The following is an 11,621-nucleotide window of genomic DNA, read 5'->3' as shown; positions in this document are numbered from 1 at the left end:
TGCAAGGGGTGCAAATTAGTATTCTGTTTTGCACATAAGTTAAATACTGACTGTTTTTTCATGTAGGGGTGAATGCCAGGTAGATGTTGAGCATTGGACCATACACCTTGGAAAACTGACTGGAGAAACTACAGCTATACTGTGTGCAACACTAACAACGAGGCAGCATAAGGGAGAAAGGTCAAGAAAGATAGAACAATATTGATTGACAAAGCAAATAAATATTCCGGTGCAGCACATTTGTTCTTTATGTAAATGCTTTACCCATTTCTACAAAACAAAGAGCAGTTTCCTGCAATGTTTGTAAGATTTGAATGGACAACTGAAATCACGGCCTACTATCACATGTGTATCCTGCTTTCTCCTAATATAGTGCTTGCTAAGAATGTAGGCCCTGCTTAGGCGCCACGGTCAACCCTGTCAGATGATGAATTCACTGCACACAACTCCCAACCCTAGCATTTCAAAATGTCCAAATTTAGTCTCTGAAGCTTTCCATGTTTCTCACATGGGTTTACTCTGGGTGCTTTGGTTTCCTCCCAGAGTCCACAAAAATAATGACAGGTTAATTGGATTCCTATGAAATTGTTCTTAATTTGTGTAGGTGTGTGTGTGTCCCTTGGAAGAGAAATTATCTCACATGGACTAATGTAAACGATTATATTCTCTGTATAGCGTTGAGTAATATGCTGGCACTATATAAATAAAGGATAATAATAATGTCATTCATTACCAGTATCCAGTTATCATATGTAATATGTGAGTATTAGTAAACATCTATAAGGGAAAAAGAGAGTTTGAATCTGATTCACGAATTAAAGAATTAAAAACTATATGATCTCTGCCTCCAACAAACAGCCCTGTTCATCAATATATAAACAATCATTACCAGTCTATTTCTAAGACCCTTAGGGCTAGATTTACTAAACGGCGGGTTTGAAGAAGTGGAGATGTTGCCTATAGCAACCAATCAGATTCTAGCTTTCATTTTGTAGAATGTACTAAATAAATGATAGCTAGAATCTGATTGGTTGCTATAGGCAACATCTCCACTTTTTCAAACCCGCCGTTTAGTAAATATACCCCTTAGTGTAAATATGCTGTATAATGCTTGGAAACTTACTAATGCAGCAAGCTGGGTTCAGATGAATGATGCTCTCAGGCATTTAACTAACTGAAAGCCCCAAACACAGAAGGCCTCTGTGCAGCTAACTTGCTTTTTTAAGATTACAAAGCGATGGTGCTCTATGGAATGTTCCACTATGAGGACATAGAGCCTAATCACTCCACTCTGCCAAGCCTGCACTATCTGTGCACAAGTTCATCAGGTCTAACCTTTCATCCCATTGATCTAAACAATTTAAAAACACCCACTGATACCTACAGAAATGTTCCCATGATATGTGGATTCTGGACATTTTTTAATTACACTGTTTCTGTGGGTCCTTAGATGATTTGCCTAAACCCACAATAGTTCCATAGCCCGCAGAATGTCATATCTGTTTAAAATAACTACATAGAAATTATTATGCTATAACTGAACCAATACCTGAATAAAGTGTAAATAAAAATCATTTCAACACAACGCACAGGGACAATTGCTGACACAGACAGGGAGGTAGAGAAGAGTTTGATCATGCAATAGAAAAATGATGACGTGACAAGGATGTAGCAGAGATCAGTAAAGATAATAGTTTGACACTTTCTTTGACTGGCTGTGCTCATACAATGTTATGGCACATAAATGCCTCTTATTAATGAAAATATTGGTCTACAGTTCTACTGCATGAGGCAGAAATATGAAATAAAGAGACATGAGCCTGTGGAAGCTTCCTCCTGCTGGCCACAGCAGGAGGAAGACACAGACAGAAACACAGACTAGGGTCAATTTTGATAGCAGCCAATTAACCTACCAGTATGTTTTTGGATTGTGGGAGGAAACCAGAGTACCCGGAGGAAACCACGCAAATACGGAGAGAACATACAAACTCCACACAGATAAGGCCATGGTCGGGAATCGAACTCATGACCCCAGTGCTGTGAGGCAAAAGTGCTAAACACTACACCACCGTGCTGCCCATACATGATAGGATATTAGCTGTTTATTACCAATAATAGCTTGTAAAGTTGTAACATTTTTTTATTGCTTAGAAAGGAAGCAACTTGCACAGATTACATACTTATGTCATCATCTCTCATGTGACTTCCTGCAGATCCTGAAAATATTTGTGTGCTGTCATGCTAGTAAGTTACTAGCAATTGCATGTGCTTTTCCAATGCATGCTGGTTTTTCAGCTGAATCCCATGAAAAAATCCATAAACCATTGTGACAGCCATAGTCACATGGCACATGACGTAGTGAGCAGAGAGGTTTTGGAACGTTCCTCTGAGCTTTGTTTGCACTGTGACATCCTCCTTCTCCGCACTCCATCATTACATGACATGTAATTTGTGTTGATATTGTATGTCAGGCAGATAGAGTATAACGAAGGTCCAGGGGTATATTATGAACATAATACACTTTTTCGCTTGGTCAAGCTAATCTGGTCTACGAAGAAACTCTCTGCTCTGCAGGTAGATTCGCCCCAACATCATAAATTATATTTACCTGGATTTGGAAGTCCTACAACTTGCATGTGGTGCAGGGATGAATTATGGTCTGTGGGAGCCCCATGGAGGGGGCAGTAATATGAGAGCCATGGAGGGGCAGCAATGTGAGAGACATGGAGGGGGCAGCAATGGGAGAGACATGGAGGGGGCAGCAATGAGAGAGACACGGAGGGGGCAGCAATGAGAGAGACAAGGAGGGTGCAGCAATGAGATAGACATGGTGGAGCAGTAATGAGATAGACATGGAGGAGGCAGCGATGAGAGAAGAGGGCAATAAGAGATATACAAGGTGGGCAATGATAGAGATACAAGAGTGGCAGTAGATATGAGAGGATCAATGTTTGTATATGTTTGTGTAACGTCTGCGGGGAATGGAACAGACGCACATAGATGTCTTATATTATCAGTGATGGAAGACCTACCGGCCGCTTTGGATCCAGCCCAGTCTCTCTCCGTCTCAGCACCGTCTTAAATGAACGTCTAACTCCTAGACCCTACAGGGGAGTACACTGAAGGAGACAGACAGGTAGCATAGGAAAGAACATGCAGTACATTCCAGGCCAGCAACCACCTCAGCAATGGTCACAGGCCTACCTTTACTAACCTGGAACTTGACCACTCTAGCTTCTGTTCACCTGCCCTGGGCCATCTGTGTCCGCCAGTACTCAGCCGCACTGCAGGCCTCCAACAGCCGCCTGAACCCCGGCCTTTGAGCCCATCTGCCTTGGGACTCAGGACTTTGGGTGTTCTTCTGGACCAGATTGAAGGGCCTCATATGCCACTCTCAGCCTACCACAACACTCCCAAGGGACCAGATGTCCCACTACCTCAAGGGCCTAGAGCCCTACTAAGTGAACAGGGCCTAGCGCCTTCATACACTAACCAGAGCTTAGTGTCCTCCTAACAACATAGGACCCCTAAACAACTATCAAGGGCTTAGCGCCCCTCTACTCAAAGATCGCCCTGCCTACTATATTGGCCTGGTGCCCATGTAGCTTTGTACCTTATGCCCTACCTAGCACTGAGCCTTCTGAGCCTTATGCCCAACTTACTAAGGGCCTGGTGCCCTATTAACTAACTAAGGACTTTGTGCCCTGACCACTAAACTAATGGGCCTTGCGCCCAGCCTAACTAGGGTCTTATACCCCCTCACTACCTAGGAGCCTTGTGCCACAAATTACTACCTAATGAGCCTTGTGTCCAATTCTAACTAAATGGCCTTGTATCCTCCTAACTAAGAACCTTATGCCCTAACTAATGGGCCTTGTGTCCAGTCTACTAACTACCTATGGGCCTTGCACCCACTAAACTATCCTAGGGGCCTTGTGCCCCAAATAGCTACAGGGACCTGGTGCCCCAGCTAATCTGAAGGGGCCTGGTGCCCCAGCAAACGTAAAGGGGCCTGGTGCCCCAAACTACAGGGCCTGCATGGCCCAATATTACCTAACTATCCCTAACTGGCCAGGGCCTTGTGCCCACTACCTGTCGCACTGGTCTAGTGCCCGAATTGTCCATGGGCCTTGTGCCCGACCAAACAAGGAGCAATTATACTTACCTGCTCCACACAGGATGCTAAGCTTGTGACCAGGGTCTTCGGGTCTTCCAGACCCTCCAGCCAGCGTCACCTCTTCTCCTCCTCAACATGCTGGTCCCCCCTGACAATTTCTTCTTTTGCTTGATCTCGGCGTCTTCTTTCTTCTAGTGGCAGGGTAGCACCTAGTCATTAGAAGGGCTCCCTGCCCCTTTCACCACTGCTGCCATCTACTTCACTTCTGGTTGTCCCAGAATGTCCTCTTCACTCTGCTCAACCATGGGACTGAAACCAAGATGATGGTGCCATGGGGCTTATTAGCCGTGGGCGTGCCGATGCAACTCAGCAATGCTGCGTGGTGACGTGGCGAGCCCTGATTGGTTTGCTTGGTGCCACGGGTTCAAATGGCCAGGAAGTGAGCCCTTATTGGCTCACTGACCCGACCAATAGGAGGACAGTCACAGGGCCGCAACCATAGTTGCCAATTCCGCTTATGACAAGCGGAATTGGGCTTCTTTTTTCCAGGAGTTGTGGGTTTTTTTGGGCTGCCGTGGGTAGCTTATTTTTGGGCTTGGACACGTTCTCCAAGTCCCTCAGGCTGCATAATCGTTTTTTGGGGGTTTTTTTTCTCTGTTACCATCTTGTGATTAGTGCATTCAGTTTGTTTTTTTTGGGTGGGCGGGTTGTGCAGAGAATTCCTCCAATAAAGTGGCACTTTTGTGGGTGGGCGGACTCAGAGGAGGACGTGGAATAAATCACAGGAAGACAGACCTACAGCAACCTACTGAAATAAGTGGTGAGTATGGTGACAGACACGATCACTGCACTTATAGCAGGTAACACTGCTATATAACACCCTCCCCTCCCATTCAGTAAGCTGCTCATGTCAGAAGACTGCTTTCAGTGCCCTATTTTATACTGTTATATCATGGGGCTGTGTGGTATAGACATACCAGTGTCCTAAATTACAGCATTTCTGTTTTCATTTGCCATATCAGTGTATAAATGTGTCCTCTTGTGTTTATAAAGGTTTTCTAAATGGAGATTCAGTGTAGAAATTAGTGTTATAGCAAAGGACGGTCCCCTGTAAGTTGGGCTTTTTAGGATTGGTTTGGGCGTGTTTTGGGCTTGTTTTTCACTAAGCGGTTGCTTGTTTTTCATTTCAGAGTTGGCAACCCCGGCCGCAACGGAGCTCACAGGATGAGCCCTTCACTTGTGTATCAGACTATAGGGCCCCCATGTCTTCACTACCCTGGGCCCCCAAAAACCTTAACACAACACTTTAGTTTTAAAAAAATTCTACTCTTAGTTTGTGTATTTTTATATCATGCCAACAACAGGAATGACATTCAGAGCTGTCATATCCCTGCATACATGTGCCTGAAATAACAACTTATTTTGCATAGTTTGACTGACAGTCATGTAAAAATCGTGAAATTAGGCAAAACCAAATATTCACATTTTTGTGGTAAAACATTATTAAAACAATGCTCAATGAATATTATCTGTGAAGGAAATGAAATCTTTTCGCAGCAACTTTTCAACACACAGTGATACTTTATCTGCTGTGTGTGGTTAATGTTAACTTGTGTGTAATACAACACCAAGCACTATGACAGCTTTTCTCTTTTTCTCTGGGTGGGGTGGGGGGGGGGGGGTGTGTCTGGGTTGTTCTTGAGTTATTGTGAGTTATGTTCTATGACATGTACTAAACCAATAAGAGGACAGGAGGGAGGGGCTGTTACAGAGGTCTCTATTAATACATGTGTTCTATGCTACAAACAAACCATTGCTTTTACAGGTGGAAAGTCCAAATCAAAAGCAGACTGTGATCAGCAGTCAGTGCCCAGGACTCTGTTATCTGCCATCATGGAGCTCAGCACTGCTCTGCTACTAGGACTCGTCCTTCTTGTTTTCCTATGGTGGAATAAATTGTCTCGACCAAAGGGTTTCCCTCCTGGTCCTCCAGCCCTGCCTGTATTGGGCAACATGTTGCAGATGGACTTTACCAATCTCCTGAAGGATCTGCAGGAGGTGAGTATATTTCCAAACTGTTCATTTCTGAATGTTTATGAGGATTTACCTACTGAGATTTCTATTTGAATCTGGCTATAAGTACACACTTTCTAAACGTTACATGTCGCATGCTAACAGATTGCAGTATACGCACATGCATATGTGAAATGTAAAGTCATATCAGAACACAGTTTACAAAAAATTTTTTAGAAAACAAATGAACACATAATGCTAGAAATATTAATACAAATAAGTGCTTTAAAAATATATTTTTTTTAATAAGTTTTTCTTACATTATATACAGTACATAAACTAGCTGAAGTACCCAGCTTTGCTCAGGTTTAAATCTTCCAAGTTATAAAGTTATCAATTAGTTGGATGTAACTGACATTTTAAAAATAATTAGCAGCTAAAATGTCATCCAAATCCATCCAGTGGAAGGGCCAGAACAGGCTCCCTGGGTCAAAGTTCTGCCCATGTACACCAATGGGAGGTCCGTCCAGGACCCCAAACACTCCATTAGGCATCCCAGACCAATTGTCACCCTCTGGGAAGTTTTGCCCAGCTTCCACCAACAGGAGGTCCGACGGGGACCTCAACCCCCTAGTATGTCTTCTGGGATCCAGTGTTACCAGTCTGTGAAGTTTTCGTCCAAATTCATCCAGTGGAAGGCTCAGAACAGGCTCGCTGGCTCAAAGTTCTGTCCAACGTACAGCAACAGGAGGTCTGACCGGGACCCTAAACCCCCTAAAACCTGGCCAGGATCCAACTGGACCATATTGCATTGGTTTCATCCCAATCAGTGCAGTGGTGTCTGAATGCGTAACCGGCAGGGGCAGGCTGGGATGTGGGGCCGGGCTGGTCCCATAGTGGGCTACCTTGAGCTTGGTCACTGGGCCACCTGCATTTTTGTTCCTCTAAAATGTTCCTAACTTAAGTCTTGTAACCGGACAGACAAACAAACAAACAGACCAATGATTTTTTTATATATAAGATTAGGATGCTCTTAATGTGCTCTATACATACAAGGCATTTCTATAGCCTCTCTTACTTGCATACACATGTTCTTTGCTATCTAGTGGTACACATATGTATAGTTTTTAATGCAAACACGATGCTGTGACAGTCATCACTTTCAGTCAGCCCTGACTCTGGTGCAAATGATATGGCTAAAATTAGTGTTATTACAAGACAGCTAGGACTTGAATTGGCTGCATCCTTCTGCACACCGTTACTGTACATTGTCTAAGTTTGTAAGCCCCTTCTCATCACGATTCTGCTCTTGAAGCAGGGCCGTCTCTCCCATTGGGCACAATGGGCAGGTGCCTGGGGGCCCTGCAGCCCAGGGGGCCCGTCCGAGGCAGCGCTGCAAAAAAAATCCTGGCCAGAAAAAAAAAAAGAGAGAAAATACTTACCTTGCTGTCAGCTGGCGATCCGACTCCCTCCCTGGTCTCCTCCTCCGTGCGGCGCTCGCAGTGCATGTCGGGCATGACGTCATCACGCCCGACATCCATTGCGGAGCACAGCACGGAGGAGTCCCCCACGCGAAAACAGCATTCAGCAGGCAGCAGCAGCAGTAAGTTAAGGGTTTTTTTTTTTTATTTCAAGGGACGCTGACGGCTGAAAACAGTGAAATATATATATATATATAACTTTTTTTTTTACACACATTGGGCCTGAGTCATTAAGGCAAGTAAGGCAAGAAAAAAGAGTGAATGTTCTCCGGGACAAACCATGTTACAATGGAAGGGGTGCAAATTAATTTATTATTTTGCACATAAGATAAATACTGGCTGTTTTTTCATTTAGCACACAAATACTTGTTAGCTTTATTTTTACACTGAAATTTAAAGTTGAACTAGGACGTGCCTTATCCCTACTATAACTCTGTGCCTACATTTTAAATTTACCTCCCCCTCCACTGCAACATGGTTTTGCCCAGATTCAAAGTTACTCCTTTTTTATGATTTGCTCTACTTAATGACTCAGACCCATTATGTATAAATAGGGGCCCCCTGTGCACTACTTTGCCCGGGGGCCCATAATGTTGTTAAGAGGGCCCTGTCTTGAAGTTGTAGACAGTCGTAAGTGTCATTTGCGCCTGGACATGAATTGCATGCAATTGTGTTAAGTGGAGTAAGTCCCGTTCTGGTGCATGTGCAGGACGAATTCACGCAAGATACCACACGCAAATGAGTTTGCCTTCGGACAGGAATCAGGCCCATAGTTACTTTCAAGTTACTTTCAACATTTTCAAGTAATTTCCAGGTAAACTTAGTTAATGTTATGTGGGTTTGTCACACGTGATGCTGTCTTGGTGCACCTTGAAGCACTACATCATGCCATGCTTATGCACCTTGTCTACAATGACTAAAACCGTTTGAATTTGAAGTACTGCTCTACAATAAGTAATAACTTACATGACCTAAGAATGAGAAGAGGTGGATATGCATCTGATATGCAAGAAAAACCTGAATTTTTGTGTGCAGTTGGTTAGTGCTGAAAAATAGGGACATTATAGGGACAAACATTTGGAAGAACACACCTTTAAAACTGTCGATGGAAATTAGGCAGCTAGATGTATAGCAATACAAGGGAGATAACACGGATGCAGCCAGCTTCTACAGATATTTTAGGGACCATTTATTAACCTTAATTTTAGGTGCAAAATTTGAGCGAGCCACAGCAACCAATCAGTTCTTATTTATCTTTCTAGTGCAAGTTATACAAGTAGAAATCTGATTGGTTGCTATGTTTTGTGCAAATATCACACCTGCATGCAAATGAGCCCTAATGTAGACGATTATGACAATCTCTCTTGGCCTAATACCTTTTTACCTTCTGCTGCCTAGTTGTAACACAGCATAACTTCCATTTCTATGTCAGTTCTCCAAGGTGTATGGTCCAGTATTCAGCATCTACCTGGGATTTACCCCGGCTGTGGTGGTCCGTGGGATCAAAGATCTCAAAGAAGTTCTGGTGAACAAAGGCATTGATTCTGCAGACAGACCTCAGAACAGACTCATAAAAGCAATCTCAGGAGCCAGAGGTAACTTGTGTGTTCGACATCAATTCTCTTTCTTGTCTGTTTCTGGCCAATGAGCGACATGATAGAGAAACTGGTACAGATTGATAGCAAGCGGATTTTAAAAAGGGGGTGTTATTAAATGTTTAAAAAGCTCAGTCTGTGATCTGCATGTGTCAGGAAAAATATTATAAGACCAGATGAACTGTTTATTAAATCATCACAAAATATCACAAATAAAATGAAAAGCTAATCACCAAGTCACATACTCATTTAAAGGGTCATATCTTCAGGAAAACATCCAATGTAATATTCACATACAAATATAGAAAATATAACATACCTCCCAACATACAAGTCCTCAGCAGCGAGACAGGGGGCGTGACCATGTCTCTATGGGGGTGTGGCATGTCCCCAGAGGGCTGCCTAGCGCTGTAAAGTGCTAGGCTGCCCATTAGATATGTCCCCTCCCCCCAACCAGCAAGACTGACATGTCGCCTGGCGGGACAAAGCTTGCTGAAATTAGGACAGATGAAATGTATGATACATGTAGATGATACACTGTTGAGTCAGTAATGAGGAAGATGGAAGTTCCAAGCATATGATACATTGTCCATGGTACAATCACACAGCAACTGGTGCAAAGTAAGCAAGTAAATAACACAGGTGATTATAGGAGTCATTTATCAAACCTACTAAAAGGGAATAATGGGGGTGTTGCCCATAGCAACCAATCAGATTCTAGCTATCATTTTCTAGAATGTACTAGATCAATTATGGCTAGAATCTGATTATCAATTAGTGGATTAGCTCTTCTAAGTATAATGCTTAGTGTATAACTTGTAAGTCATGTTGCTCTCCATTGTATGAAAATGGCAGTGTGGTGCAGTTATAGGTCAGCGTTTATCTAGAACTATTGTGTATCTGTGTAGTACTTCTACACTATTATCAGTATTATATAAGCACGTTATAGTTTTAATTAACAAGTAGAACATATGATATGAACATATAACACTTTGCCAAACATGCTGTAAGAAATTTCCCTTCCCCAGAAACACATATTATAAACATGTAATCTGTTCTTCTACTACTACTCTGCCGTTTCCCCACTGATAAAATTATCATCAATCTCTTTAACCCTGATTACTACAAGGCTTAGTAATTGAGACACGTGTCACCAGACTTGTACCGCTAGTCTTAGATGTGTTCATCTCTTCAGGTTTGGTTCTTGCCACATATGGACGAGCATGGAAGGAGCATCGACGCTTCACCTTGTCCACACTTCGGAATTTTGGACTGGGTAAGAAGTCCATGGAGGAAAGAATCCGTGAGGAGAGTTCATACCTAATTCAGGAATTAAAAAACAATAAAGGTAAGCCTAATATACCAAACTACCTTCCTGAACTCTACTAATACTTTTAATATGTTCAAATGTTTCTATTGTATCACCTCTGTCCCCTCTAAGCCGCATATGTTCAGCTTTTGAAGTCTATTTTAAGTTTTGCTATGCAGTCCATGCTTTATAATAGTAGCCTTTCTTTGAATAGTTCCTACTTTATTGGATTTTTTTTTTGAGATACGGCCTCCAGAACTGTACATAGTATTTGAGGTGTATAAGTATAAGGGCTCTTACCAGGGGCAAATGCAGGATTTGTAGAGGGGGGTTTCCACACCACACCACCAGTGGGCGTGACCAGCATGCATGGGGGCGTGGCTATAATTTTAGACAGTGCTTGGCTGCTCTCCAACTCTTCCTATCCCCATAATATACATGGGCAATGCTGCGTGCACTGCTGTTAGGTGCACGCAGCTCTCCCTTTTCAAGCAGAGCTTTGTGAAGCGGGAGCAGGGTGCTGCCACCTCAATTATAAAGTGCCCCATTGAGATCGCATGAAATACAATTTTCAGTACTGCACCTAATCCAGCCTCATCTCTACTTATGTCTACATTATGCCTCTCCTTTCATTCATTTATTAATTAACATACCAGTTATTTGAAGTTACCGGTCCTCGAATTGGTGTATTATTACAACATGCGCTTTTATTAGGTACCTGAAATAACCTGCTCCTATATTTTTGCTTAGCTGCTTTCTCTGGTATTTTTCAGACACTCTGTATGACCCACACTTTGTCATCGATAACGCTGTGTCCAACATAATTTGTTCCATCGTGTTTGGGAAGCGATACGGGTATGATGACACAACGTTCAGAGACATTCTTAACCTTGTCCATGAACATATGAAGATGGCGACTAGTATTTGGGCTCAGGTAGGTCATTTCATGTGGCCTTAACTTGATGGTAGTAACTTTGCACCTGGGCAAAACCATGTTGCATTGGAGGAGGAGGTAAATGTAAAATTTAAAATGCAGGGTCAGCTTTATAGTTGGGGTAGGGCATGTTCTAGATCAACTTTAAATTTCAGTGTACAAATAAAGCTAT

At 42.9% G+C, this 11,621-nt stretch overlaps 1 protein-coding gene across 2 annotated transcripts in view; it reads left to right on the top strand.

Moving 5' to 3' along the window:
* The first annotated feature begins 5,912 nt into the window (after nucleotides 1-5,912).
* Nucleotides 5,913-11,621, top strand: part of LOC142104326 (cytochrome P450 2J4-like) — a 258,403-nt gene continuing 252,694 nt past the window's right edge. For both annotated transcript variants that reach the window (XR_012679557.1, XM_075188926.1), the window contains exons 1-4: nucleotides 5,913-6,175; nucleotides 9,044-9,206; nucleotides 10,402-10,554; nucleotides 11,289-11,449. Coding sequence is in view for 1 of the 2 variants with exons in the window: in XM_075188926.1 (XP_075045027.1) it covers nucleotides 6,011-6,175; nucleotides 9,044-9,206; nucleotides 10,402-10,554; nucleotides 11,289-11,449 (642 nt within the window). In the remaining variant the exon portion in view is untranslated. The remainder of the gene's footprint in view (nucleotides 6,176-9,043; nucleotides 9,207-10,401; nucleotides 10,555-11,288; nucleotides 11,450-11,621) is intronic.

The sequence above is a fragment of the Mixophyes fleayi genome, chromosome 10 (genome assembly GCF_038048845.1).
Source record: "Mixophyes fleayi isolate aMixFle1 chromosome 10, aMixFle1.hap1, whole genome shotgun sequence".
NCBI lineage: Eukaryota > Metazoa > Chordata > Amphibia > Anura > Limnodynastidae > Mixophyes > Mixophyes fleayi.
This window is presented reverse-complemented; position numbering and strand designations above follow the sequence as displayed.